The 14,315-nt window shown below is 39.4% G+C and overlaps 1 protein-coding gene across 1 annotated transcript in view; it reads right to left on the reverse strand.

Annotated features, from left to right (window-relative positions):
- Nucleotides 1–548: 548 nt before the first annotated feature.
- Nucleotides 549–14,315, reverse strand: part of LOC117553396 (protein jagged-1a-like) — a 41,203-nt gene continuing 27,436 nt past the window's right edge. Inside the window, 15 exon segments of the mRNA XM_034227298.1 lie at nucleotides 549–1,723; nucleotides 1,725–2,149; nucleotides 3,282–3,432; nucleotides 3,801–3,947; nucleotides 4,705–4,935; nucleotides 6,457–6,569; nucleotides 7,100–7,213; nucleotides 7,458–7,543; nucleotides 8,034–8,061; nucleotides 9,337–9,453; nucleotides 10,404–10,517; nucleotides 11,017–11,130; nucleotides 12,301–12,414; nucleotides 12,892–13,056; nucleotides 13,744–13,894. Of these exon segments, the coding sequence (XP_034083189.1) occupies nucleotides 1,628–1,723; nucleotides 1,725–2,149; nucleotides 3,282–3,432; nucleotides 3,801–3,947; nucleotides 4,705–4,935; nucleotides 6,457–6,569; nucleotides 7,100–7,213; nucleotides 7,458–7,543; nucleotides 8,034–8,061; nucleotides 9,337–9,453; nucleotides 10,404–10,517; nucleotides 11,017–11,130; nucleotides 12,301–12,414; nucleotides 12,892–13,056; nucleotides 13,744–13,894 (2,166 nt within the window). The 3' untranslated portion in view covers nucleotides 549–1,627.

Below are 14,315 nucleotides of genomic sequence, written 5' to 3' on the forward strand. Positions count from 1 at the left end.
TTTTTTGTGATAATATTATATAATAACATTTATAAAAATGTTTAAAGGGCTCTTATTCTGCTTTTTGCCTTTTCCTGTTGTCTTTGTTTACTTCCAGAACATAATGACATCACCATGTAACACTCACACTTCTATTGGCTAGCGCTCGAATACATTGTACATGATAGGCTAAGGGGCGGGACATCTCTAAGCGGTTGACCAATCACAACAGAGCCGGCCAGCTAACCAATCAGGGCAGACTAGGTTCTGGTTTCAGACAGAGGGTGAAAAGAGGTGCTGCAGCACAGGCAGGATGAGAGACATAAAGGGATTTTTGAACATTAAAGCATGGAGACATGTCACAGTAGAGACAATACATACTGATATGGACCTGAATGTAAATGTATTTAAGAGTGAACATTAGCTTTAGGTAAATAAATATTATTGTTTCTATTCAAAGTAACAGATCGGGTGGACCACAGTTATTAGTTCTTTACGAAGTTCACGGTTACAGGTAAAAACAGCAGATACTTTATTTCTCAAGGTCCAAAAAACACAGAAGCAAAATGTATGAGAAAAACACGTTTTATTTGTTCCTCCATCAAGAACTAGAAGAGGCTGACGACTGTACACAAACTCTTATTCACAGCCTTACTTTTTCCTCCAATCAACAACAGGCAACATTTCACAAAAAGTGTTAAACTCTTTCAGTACTTCCTAAAATGGTTTCCTGTGACGTTTCAGACCTCGAGTTTCCACACAATGTTCACACTGGATGTAAATTCTACAGGGCTCATTCAGATTGTTACAAACATGGAAACAGAAAGCCTGTGCTCAACTCTTTTTTTTTTTACACTGTACAAATAATTGCAAAAAAAAGTTGCGTCCCTCAGAGAATGTAATTTCAGTAGCAAAAGCAGTATATGGGCCACCATGTTGGTTTGTATAAAAGGATCCTGCAGCAGCAAAATCTGTCTAACCATGAATCAATTACCCCCCTTCCTCTCCATGTACGTGTAGAGTGCTTACAACATAACATTCTGGCAAACATACCAACAAAACGGCCTCACAGACAATGTACAAAACATTTAATTGAGGCACAAAAATGCCCAAATCCAAAAGGCTAAAAATAAACTATTTTTCCAAGAACACTTTTGGCGTTAAAATTATATTAAAAAAAAACATTTCCATCAAGAAATCGTGAGCTTACAAAGCTTCAACTCATAAATAATAAAAAAAAAAGGCTCTTGATGATTAAGTTAATAAATCCAAATATACACATTGAGTAATAAAAAAAAAAATATTTACACATCTTTACAGAAACATTCTACACGGACGATTCTTCATAATGACTCAAAATTGGTCGCGCAAACAACTAAATAAATATTTTCCAACTTTGCTGCAGCACATTCAAACTACAAAACTCATTATTGAACCCAAAAACAAAACCGCTCATCCACGTCCAAATTTAACGAAAAGTGTCCGCAGTATCAGAGATCCAGCGGTGGACCGTCCAGATCCGCGTCATAAATTAAATCCATCAGTCCTGAAGAAAAAATAACATACAAAATTAACAAAAGATAACGTTTTTCCCCGTTTTGGGCGGTTTCATCTCGAAGGATTGTCCAGTCATTTTGAGCCCCGATGGTTATACAATATACTCCGTCCTGTTTACACTCTGTGACTGAAGTTGCCTGTTGTCCTGTTTGTTTGTCCAGTGTTTGCCTGTCAGATGATGGGGGGGGTCGCTCCTCCCAGTCCACCAGCGAATATGCCGGCGGGGCTCTGGCAAACCTCGCCTTCTGAAGCCTCTTATCCATCTCCTCCTCGTCTGATTGGCCCCCGTCGTCCGACTTCCTGATCTTGGCGTTGACCGCGTTCTTGTCCTCGCAGATGTGGTGGTGCTGGAGGTTGGGGGCGTTTTTCTCGATGGGGTTCTTGATGTGGTTGAGCTGCTCGCGGGGGGTGCTGACGCTGTTGTGGAGGGCGTTGTTGTCCTCGGTTGCCGGGGCTAAAGCTGATGATGTTGATGATGATGCCACCTGTGTGTTGACCCCGGTGTGAGCGCTCCGTTTCCTCCGCCTCCTCACACACCACAGCAACATGGAGATGACGGCCAGCGCCCAGATGAAGACCACCGCGGATATCAGAAGAGGCACGATGTGGTCTGCTGGATGGAAGAACAGATGTCAGGACAACTGAGAACACTATTAAATGACTTCTCTATCTGTACACATTGGTTAAGAATCTGTAATCTGATCTGTAATATTTATAATCTGTATCTATGACCTCAGACTAAAGTGTTAAACTAGTTTTAGGGCTGAGACATATGGAGGATATACAATATCACAAGTTTTTCGACCAAGTACCTCCATATTGATACTGACTTACTGGTGGTAAGTCAGTATCAATATGGAGGTACTTGGTTGAAAGACAAATAATATAAATGATAAAATGACACAAATTAACTGTAATACAGACTTTAAAATCTGAAATTGAAACCATATCATAATACCACAATATCCAAAATCTAAGATGATCTCATATTACGAAATCTATTTAGTTAGACATATTACCCAGCCTATATGTAAAGGACAGTCAGACCTTTTGGAAATGTTTAATTGTTATGAGCTGTCAAACTGCAAAAATGTCAGAACAACACAAGCCACTTTATTGAAGTTCAACTAAAACTGTACACATTATTTTAAAATCGGTATTACGCTGGACTAAACGTAAAATAGGGCTGGGCGACATGGAGGATATACAATATCCTTTGTCCTGTAGTCGGCTGACGGTAGAGAACGTGGCAATATGCAGTTAGGGTTATCCTTTTTTATTTAAGTAAAAACAGGAACTAAAATCCTCCATTTCCTCAAAGACCAAAGACAAGCAGAAACATTATCTTATCCCTGGTCAAATATAGGAATCGGACCTAGAGTTATAACCGTGATTTGAGCAGATTGAGATTACTCAGTAAATAACTTTATGGTCCTCAAATGGCCTCAGTGTGGACAAAACTGCTCAAGAACTGTCTTGGGTGTCAAAAAAGATGCCTTATTCTCCTCATCAGATAAGATAAGAGATCAGATTTTATTTATCCCGAAGAATTGTGCCAGAGTTACAAAAACACAATAAACACAGCAGCATAATAGTAAAATTGTACGTCACCAACAGTGCGGTAAAAAGAGCAATTAAATATCTACATCCCCATTATTTTGCTTATTTTGTCCAAAAACGATTCCCAAGAACAAGAATGAACGCTAAGACTTTAAAGCACCAATGTGTTTTCCACTGAGTCTCACCATTGGGGTTGTGGTTCTGCCGCCTCTGGACCCGGACCTCTGCGATGGCGCTGATGATGCTGCTGTTGGCGCTCCTCTTGCTCACCAGATCCATGATCCTGTCTGTGATTTCCTTGACGAAGGTCAGACCTCTCCTCTGGTCCTCCGTCGACTGGAATAACCAACAGAGAAACTCCATTATGGTCTGCTTATCTGTGACACTCGAGTCTAACTAAATGCTCATGATGGTTTCCCCTAATCAAAGATTCCTGCTGCACAATAAGTCAAAAAGCTTTTCCATCTCTAAGAGAACATTTTCTGGCATTTTGGATGCAGTGTTGCTGCTTTTATCTCAACATTCCTGTCTCTTTTCCATTTTATAATTCCAGACGTTGGGAACATTTTAATGTGATATAAAGGAAATAAGGATACATTTCAACCACAACTCATCATCTCATGACGGCTTAACATTGTTTTTGAGGGGGGTTTGTTCTGAACTTTCAACGACTAAAAATGACTTTAAGGCCACATGTAACTCACGATGGCAACGTGGATTTCGTTGTTGGTGCTGAGCGACGGCTCGCAGGTCATGGAGATGGAGGAAGAGGAAGAGGAAGAGGAGGAGGAGAGGTTCTTCTCGACATAGAGGCTCCTGAGCTCACGACAAACCTGCTCCACCGTCACACCCTGTACAATAGATAAATGTACTTTAATGAACACATTTTGGGAAGTTTTAGCACCAGCAGGTTATCAATGAATTCCACAGGGTAGAAAATACAGAGTAAATATATACAGAAACACTACAAAGATATGGAAACTAAAATATTACCCAAGGATACACATACTGTATAGCATAATAAGTGAAGTACAAGTACCTCAAATCAGCTACAGTAGGCAAAGTAAAAGTACCTCACACGTACCTTAGTATATAAAGTTAAGTACAAGTAGCTCACATCTGTACTTCAGTACAGGAAGTGAAGTAAAATGACCTCAAATATGTCCTTAAGCAAAGTAAGTAAAGTACTGTATAAGTACCTCAAAAGTGTATTTAAGAACATTATGTAAAATGACCTCAAATATGTCCTTAAGTAGTGTAAGTAAAGTACAAGTACCTTAAATGTGTACTTACGTGGAATAAAAAAAGTTAAAGTACCCAAAAAGTTCACATACAAGGAACGTACAAGTACCTCAAATGTAGACTTAATCAAAGTAAGGAACGTACAAGTACCTCAAATGTAAACTTACTCAAAGTAAGTAACGTAGAAGTACCCCAAATGTGTACGACAGTAAACTATTTAGTTACATTCCACCACTCTTAATCAAATACAAATAGAATGTTAATACAATGTTTTAAAAGCCTGATGAATAGCACTCGCCAGTAAGAAAAGTTTGACAGAGGATTATAAAAAAGGTGGAAGTAGGAAACAGGAAGTAGGAAACTGACCGTTGCCATGACGTCCTTGTTGAAGGTGAAGGTGAGGTTGGCACAGCCGCTCTCTGAGTCACAGCTGTCATTGGGCGGGGCCTGGTGGGCGGGGCTCCAGCACTCTCCCTGCCCCGGGCACGGCTTCACGAAGCAGTGCTCGTCCTGCAGCGCCTCGCAGGTCTGAGCCTCCGGACACTCAGAGCCTGGAGGCTGAGAGAGGAGACTGCAGGGGCGAGGGCCGCACTGAAACTGAGGAGGGGGAGAGAGGTTACACTCTCTAAATGTTCAATATATTACATGTAGGGCCGCACTGAAACTGAGGGGGGAAAGAGGGGTTACACTCACTGAATGTTCAATATATTACATGTAGGGCCGCACTGAAACTGAGGAGGGGGAGAGAGGTTACACTCTCTAAATGTTCAATATATTACATGTAGGGCCGCACTGAAACTGAGGGGGGAAAGAGGGGTTACACTCACTGAATGTTCAATATATTACATGTAGGGCCGCACTGAAACTGAGGAGGGGGAGAGGGGTTACACTCACTGAATGTTCAATATATATTACATGTAGGGCCGCACTGAAACTGAGGGGGGGAGAGGGGTTACACTCACTGAATGTTCAATATATATTACATGTAGGGCCGCACTGAAACTGAGGAGGGGGAGAGGGGTTACACTCACTGAATGTTCAATATATTACATGTAGGGCCGCACTGAAACTGAGAGGGGGGAGAGGGGTTACACTCACTGAATGTTCAATATATTACATGTAGGGCCGCACTGAAGCTGAGGGGGGGGAGAGGGGTTACACTCACTGAATGTTCAATATATTACATGTAGGGCCGCACTGAAACTGAGGAGGGGGGAGAGGGGTTACACTCACTAAATGTTCAATATATTACATGTAGGGCCGCACTGAAACTGAGGGGGGGGGAGAGGGGTTACACTCATTGACTGTTCAATATATTACATGTAGGGCCGCACTGAAACTGAGGGGGGGGAGAGGGGTTACACTCACTAAATGTTCAATATATTACATGTAGGGCCGCACTGAAACTGAGGGGGGGGAGAGGGGTTACACTCACTGAATGTTCAATATATTACATGTAGGGCCGCACTGAAACTGAGGGGGGGAGAGGGGTTACACTCACTGAATGTTCAATATATTACATGTAGGGCCGCACTGAAACTGAGGGGGGGGAGAGAGGTTACACTCACTGAATGTTCAATATATTACATGTAGGGCCGCACTGAAACTGAGGGGGGGGAGAGGGGTTACACTCACTGAATGTTCAATATATTACATGTAGGGCCGCACTTGCAATCAACCATGATGACACCAACTAAAAATAGCAAAGGTCCTTGAAGTACAGCTTTGAACAAGCAGAATACTTTTTAAGAGCAACATACAGAAATATATATTTGTTGCCAAGGTGCAGTTGAAACAGGAGGGTCTGCTTATTTGTTTAATATGAACTATTTGGTAGGTATTTATGTTTAGCTTTTGTTCCTGCTAGTTTTAATTTGAAGAACGGAAATGTCACACTTTTTAGATCTGTTCTACAATTATCTTACAATTAAGATTTATTTCGCGAATAAATCTTCACATAAAATACATGAACAACTTCTTAAATACAATATTGTGTTAACAAAAGAAAATCTATAATACAATGTGTCAAATCGTAAATACAAAATGTTTTTAAGAATGTCAAAAGAAGTACAGTGTAGTGCCATAAACCATCAGAATGATGTCAAACAGCAGGTGTACCTTGGTGCAGGTGGTCCTCCCGTTGTGGCAGCTGCAGATGTTGCAGTCGTCGTCCCACCGGCTGCCGTCCAGAGCCAGCTGCCCCCCCCCCACCACACAGGGCCGCCCCGACGCTGCAGCACAAACACACCGTTAATATATACTCAGAGTGATCAACAACAACAATTCAGTGCAAAGATATCCTGACAACTCGGCCATTTCACTGAACATAATATGATTGGATTGATTAAGTCTGGTGAATTGGTTTAACAGATATCCGATAGGTAGATTTTCTTAAATTGAAAGTGATGTTAGGCTCTTGGTAAACACAGTATATTGGCTGCTGTAAACTATCTGCACATACATTTTATTGTTCTCTTTTATCCTTTCGTCTGTATCTACTTGTCTTTCATCCTTTCTTTATAACTAATGCTGTTGATGTATTGTGATTTTTAAAAGCTGTCCATTATCATCTGGCCGGGGACAACAGCTAGACATTAGCAATGTTGGCTAAAGCTGCCCCATCTACTGTTTTGTGTGACAGTTGATCAATGGGGACTGTCCACGACACTATAAACCAATAAACTAAACATGTGAAGATCATGTCTAAGACCTGTTGTAACAGGATACAAACTGTATAAAGTTCACTGTCTGCAGGTTTTACCTTCTTGGCAGCGGGGGCCAGCTCTTCCTGGAGGACAGATGCAGCGGAAAGCGTTGATTTCATCCACACATGTGGAGCCGAAGGAGCAGGGCGACGACTGGCACTCATTGATGTCTGAAAAGAGACGAGTGACACTTAGTATTTTTGTCAACTGAAATCAATAACAGTGGCGTTTCTCTGTCTTTTGTAACACAGCGAGGCTGAGAACTTCACAAAGCTATCAGAGAGGAAAGTCTCTGAAGATGACAAGATCCAACAAAACTACAGCATGAAATAAATCAGTGTGTGTCTGATTATTATATGTTATTGTTGAATAAGCTGAATGAAGAGATGGAGGAAAGGTCAAAGGTCAACTCACTGATTCTGCAGTCTGGACCGGCGAAACCCGGAGAACATTCACATCGATACCAGTTGTCTCCATCCACACAGGTGCCACTGTTGTAGCTGCAGCACAGAGAGGATGATCAGATACACTGTGTGCAATAACAAGAAGAAATCATCTGTAGCGTGTACTCTCTGAAATCCTCAGTTTCTGGAAACAAAAACTAAACTACAAGTCAATAACCCTGACTTGACTGAGCTGGAGCCCTCGTACCAATAATATATCATTATTTTTTTTTAGATACGAGCAATTTGGGACACAGTGACTATTTTCTCTCCAAGACACAGAGCAAATAACAACTCTTGCTGGCATTGAGATGTCTTTTTCCAGATTTGATTTACTTGAAGGATAATTATGTTACAAAACGAAAGCAGATATAAACATTAGACCCTGACCGGTACACTTAGCTATGCCTTAAATAATGGTTTATTTAGTGTGCATCTACATTTTATATTCATATATATATGTATGTGTGTGTGTGTGTGTGTGTGTGTGTGTGTGTGTGTGTGTGTGTGTGTGTGTGTGTGTGTGTGTGTGTGTGTGTGAACTCACCAGGGATGAGGACTGCAGTTGTTGGCGTCTGGAAAATAAAGACAGAAAATGTTGCGTTAGACATCTATCATACCGTTAGCTGTTGACATAGTAAAAGCAACTTACAGCATAGAACCAAATATGCATTTAACCACTAACAAGTGTCGCTGTCCAAATATTTAGTGGTTTTCTTAGCGTATCTTCTACACATAGGCCATTTTAAAATGTATGAAATAAGCATGTTAACAAACTACCATTGTTATGCTAAATGCTATGTAACAATGTTAAAGGTCCCATGTCGTGGCCATTTCCACTGATCATAATTCCATTGTTGAGGTCTACTAGAATAGATTTATATTGTGCAATTTTCCAAACTCACTTTGGTTCCTCATACAGCATCTCTGTAAATTACGTGTATTCACTGAATTTCACTCTCTGCCTTTAACGGCTCGTTGTAGCTCCAATAGCCTCTCCAACGAGGCGTTTTGGGGAGGTATTTTCTGTGTTAGAGTTTTACTCGCTACAGGGTGTACTTTGAGGGTTTTGACTCTGCACACCGTTTACATGCAGAAAAACCTTCATAACACACAAGGGGACGGGTAATAACCGGAAAAGCATGACATGGGACCTTTAACATCTATTCTATATTATTTGTATTTACTTGCACTATTTTATCTTTTTTATTGGGTTGCACTGTTGGACCTAAGATTTTCATTGACATAAGTACACTGTAGCTATGTATAAAGGACAATAAAAGCCTTGAATCTTGAAATGTGGCTCGGACATGCTAAACGTGAGCGCATTAGCATAGTTTTATTGAACAGAGGTGCTTCACATTTTTAACACTGCATCTCCTGTCACAACTGATGAATACATGTCTTGGGACAGATGGTTTACCTTTAAAATGTTAAATTAATAATGCAGATTGGACTGGGTGCATATAATGCATTGTCATACTAAAAGTGACTTACAGCATAGCACCAAATATGCATTTAACTACTAACAAATGTCGCTGTCCGAATATTTAGTGGTTTTCTTAGTGTATCTTTGTACACATAGGCCATTTCAAAATGTATAAAATAATCATGTTAAGAAACTACCATTTGTTACATGCTAATTGTGGCTAGGACTTGCTAAACGTGAGTGCATTAGCATCGTTTTATTGGACAAAAGTGTACGATGTCAATACAAGATAATGCATCTCCTGTCACAACTGATGAATACATGTCTTGGGACAGATGGTGTACCTTTGAAATGTTAAATTAATAGTGCAGATGGGACTTGTTAATGCATAATGTGTGAACATGCGGGTGCAGTGACTCACTCTGGCTGCAGGTGGCGCCCTCCCAGCCTTCCTTGCAGACGCAGCTGAACGAGTCTCCGTCCACCACGCAGGTTCCTCCGTTCTCACAGGGACTCAACACACAGCTGCTGTTCTTCGCTGGAGACACAATCAAGTTTATTGCCAGGTACGTTTACACATACAGTACAAGGAATTTGCTTTGGTATCTGATGGTGCGAACATGAACAATCGAAAAAAACAAGTTGCAAAAGTAGGTAAAAAAATAAATATATAGGGATAATAAAAAAACAAGTATTTTTAAGAAGCAATTTAGCATTCAGAAAGGATGCTAAAGACAAGTATTTACACCAAATTGAACTGTGACTATACAAATAACACTAAAAGCTAAACAATAAAAAACACTAAGGACAATTAGTATATATGGCAAACTACGGTGTATTATATTTTAAAGGTCTCCTATTCTACTGTTTTTCATCAATATATTATAGGTCTCAGATATATACAGAACCTGTCTCTGATTGGCTGAAACACCAAACTGATGATTGCAGCATCCCATAATCCCCTCTGTTTCAGCCCTGTTTCCAAAGTGCTGATTCTCTGTCTGTTACTTTAGATGAAAATAAGGAGCCCCTCCCCACGCCCCTCTGAGAGAGATTTGGTTACAAAGAACACAATGGTGCTCTAGGAGGAGATTCAGGTGATAAGGTGGGGGGGGGGGTTACCTTGGTTGCTGATTGGCTAATGGTTACACAAGACAAAAAATCGTTATGACATCATAAAGTGGCCAAAATCTGATCAGCTCATTTTCAGACAGGTTTTTATAGAAATGGATCAAAAAGAGAGAGAATATTTGTTCCTGAAACTTTCAGAGTCTCTTTCCACAGAGGGGACACATGTTGATGTAGAAGAGACATGAAGAAGAGGGGACACATGTTGATGTAGAAGAGACATGAAGAAGAGGGGACACATGCTGATGTAGAAGAGACATGAGGAAGAGGGGACACATGTTGATGTAGAAGAGACATGAAGAAGTAGATTTGGCATAATAGGCGACCTTTAAAAAGTTTAAAACATGGCGTCATGCTCACCGATGCTACAGGTCGCGCCCTCCCAGCCGGCAGCACAATGACACTTGAAGGCATCTCCTTCATCGTAGCAGGTTCCTCCGTGGTTACACGTCTCCTCGTCACACTGACTCACTCCTGGAAATGAAAAAAGACATCAGTGAGTCACAGAAAGGGATTGAAAATATATATAATCTGAAAAGTAACCAAAGCCGTCAGACAAATGTAGTGTTTTTGATTTGAGATGTAGTGGAATGGAAGTATAAAAGGTGCATGAAATAAAAAAAACTATTATCAAACAATGGGTTAAAACTATTTTGGAACTGGATCACTTGAACTGTAGTACAATGTATGTTTTACTTGTGTAGAATATATCTGTATTGTCATCATACAAAGAACAACATTTTCTCTCACTGCAGTAAAAAATATAATAATATATAATAATAATTAAGAGTTGTGAACTTGAACCCCAAATCGCTTTGGATGATAAGGCCAGCAACTTGTTTAAATTGGAGTGAAATTGTAAAGCAATTTGGATAAATGTGCTATCTACTGTAAATGCAGCCGATTGCCATTTTGTGTCCATACAAGTCAAACCAGAAGCCAGAAAGTGATGAGAAAACACATAAATCCTCACGTGAGTGGCAGGTCTTCCCCTTCCAGCCATTGTTACACTGGCAGAAGAAATCGTTGACCCGATCTCGACAGACGCCGCGGTTCTGACACGGAGCCGAGCTGCAGTCGTCAATATCTGAACGACAAGAAAAGAAAACATGAGAGCACGTCCAACATGTCCGCTGCACGGCAGAGATGGCAAAAGCACACACATCCTTGGAAGTACAGATACTTGTGTTTAAAAATACTCTGATAAAAGTAGAAGTACTGACTAAACTTCTTTACTCAAGTCAAAGTAAAGAAGTATGGGCTTTGAAATGTACTTAAGTAAAAAGTACCCATAACTCCCAGCTGTTTTAAAGAGTACCTGACCTCCCTTTATATTAATATAACAATAATGTAATTGTTAGCTAATGAATGTTTCCATGCCGACCAACGGCAACATGACAACGTTTCCATTGGTCCCTCTTCTTTAGAGAAGACCAGGAAATGATGAATACACGGATCGTGTTCAAATCAATAGGCACGCAATGACTCTAAATAATAATGATCACGCCACCAAACACACATTCAGACTAAAGGAACCAGCCTGTTTGGAAAATGAGAGAAGTAGAAAGTACAAGTATTTGAGTTCAACATGTAAGAAGTAGAAAGTACAGGTGTTTGTGTTCAACATGTAAGAAGTAGAAAGTACAGGTATTTGTGTTCAACATGTAAGAAGTAGAAAGTACAGGTATTTGGGTTCAACATGTGAGAAGTAGAAAGTACAGGTATTTGTGTTCAACATGTAAGAAGTAGAAAGTACAGGTATTTGTGTTCAACATGTGAGAAGTAGAAAGTACAGGTATTTGGGTTCAACATGTAAGAAGTAGAAAGTACAGGTATTTGAGTTCAACATGTAAGAAGTAGAAAGTACAGGTATTTGTGTTCAAGATGTAAGAAGTAGAAAGTACAGGTATTTGTGTTCAACATGTAAGAAGTAGAAAGTACAGGTATTTGAGTTCAAGATGTAAGAAGTAGAAAGTACAGGTATTTGTGTTCAAGATGTAAGAAGTAGAAAGTACAGGTATTTGAGTTCAACATGTAAGAAGTAGAAAGTACAGGTATTTGTGTTCAACATGTAAGAAGTAGAAAAATAAGTAGTGGAGTAAAGTACTGATACCAGAAAAATGTACTTAAGTACAGTAATGAAGTATTTGTACTCCACTACTTCCCACGTCTACTGCACAGTGTGTTGAGGAGGAGGAGGAGGAGGAGGAGGAGGAGGAGGAGGAGGAGGAGGAGGAGGAGGAGGAGGAGGACTCACTGTTGTGGCAGGTGGGTCCGTCCCAGCCGTCTGCACAGATGCAGAGATACTGACTGACTTTATCGATGCAGGTCCCTCCGTTCAGACAGGGGGCGAGCTCACAGTCATTGATATCTGACACACAGAGAAGGACACATTACATTATTATTATTATTCATTCAGATAAAGCCCTGAAGTTAAATGAAGCTCTTCAATGGGAACAAACAATTATAATAAAGAGTATTATGGAAAAACGAATTAGATATTTATTGATATCAAATTGGAAAATTGTTTATAACAAAGCACATGAGTAAAAAAAATATACATATTAAATAATAAATAAAAAGTAATGAAATACATATTAAAAGTAAAAAGAAAAATATCGGTAGAGTTTGTTATTTAATAAATAACACAATGTAAAAAACTATATAATATTAAAAAGATAATAATAATACAGAAAATAATAAGCCGCTGTAATATACCAACTTACAAACAAACAATAAAAATAGGCGACACATACATTATAAAAATATACAAGTTGCAGTTTTTTTTAATGAATGTTATCTATTGGTCTTCTTCAGAACCATACATGATGAGTATGAATGTACTCACTCTCGTGGCAGTACGTCCCGGTGAACCCCTCCTCACACGCGCAGCTGAACTGTCCGCCCGCGTGACTCCGACAGCGACCGTGCGGCCCGCACACGTTGGACGAAATCAAACGCACCCCGCCCGGCGTGCTGTTGGACGCCACGGCAACCGTGCAGCTGTCAATCACTGAGGGAAAAGAGGAGATATTGGTTTTTAAAGTGCCGTCTTAACCTATAATAATATATCATCCTTTAAAGTAAATAAAAGAGTAAAAAGATAGTGTAGCAAGTCATTAAAAGTATTAATAAGTACAATTAGTAAGTATTAAAAGTGTAGTATGTCATTAATGTAAACAAAACTTATATTATAGCATTTAATAATATATCATAGTTTATTAGTTATAATTATATTTTGTATTAATAATCTGTGGATTAAAATAAAGTGAAGTGAGTCATAAAAAGTATGAATTAGTATGTATACGATTAGTAAGTAATAAAAGTGTGCATGTCATTAGTGTAAAACAAACTAATGTAAAATAAACTTTATATTATAGCATTACTTAAAATGATTTAATTGAATCTAGTGCCATAAAACAGTATTAGTGTAATATGTAATCAAAAATTATATAAATTCAATTTATATTGTTTGTTGTAAAAGATCATTAAAAAAAAATCCCCATAAATGTCATACTATAAAATAATAGCAGTGGTCGATATTAACATTTTAAGTATTTCATTAGTTTACTTAAAAATACTCCGGTAAAATGAAGTTCCTCAAAATTGTACTTATTGCAGTACTTGAGTAAATGTACTTGGAGTCTTTGCTCCGCTGTTAGCAGTCACAGAGGACGTGGGTAATAAGTAAAGTGTCTACCTTTGCAGGGCGTGGTGCGGCAGTGGTCCTTCAGCCGCGAGCAGTTCTTCCCCTCGAAGTCTTCGGGACATTCACAGACGTACTCGCTCCCCAGGTTGAAACACTCGCCGCCGTTTTGACACGGACTGTGGAGGCAGTAATCGATATCCAACTGTGGAGAGAGGACAATTCAGAAAGGTGAAAAACGACACTCAGCGTTTTACCGTTTCCACGACGGCTGCACAATACACACATCTATGGAGACCTCATACAGAACGACAACAAACCACTTACAGTATACAACACTTCAAATAATAACGATGAATACATTCTAATCATTTTCTCAACAGAGTAATATAAAAACCTTTCTGATTCCTTTTGTATGACATATTTGACTAAAGCATTTTAATGACTTCTTGAATGGCACACTAAACTATGATTTTTGTAATACAAGAAGAACTTAATTTAACTTGCAACAGGGAACATTGTTTTATTAAACTTTGATGGAATGGCTTTCTTAAGACTTTCCTTAATACTATTAAAAACGACATGACTTCACTTTCTCTTATAAACTACCCAATGACTTTTCAATT

The sequence above is a fragment of the Gymnodraco acuticeps genome, unplaced genomic scaffold, assembly GCF_902827175.1.
Source record: "Gymnodraco acuticeps unplaced genomic scaffold, fGymAcu1.1, whole genome shotgun sequence".
NCBI classification, from domain to species: Eukaryota; Metazoa; Chordata; class Actinopteri; order Perciformes; family Bathydraconidae; genus Gymnodraco; species Gymnodraco acuticeps.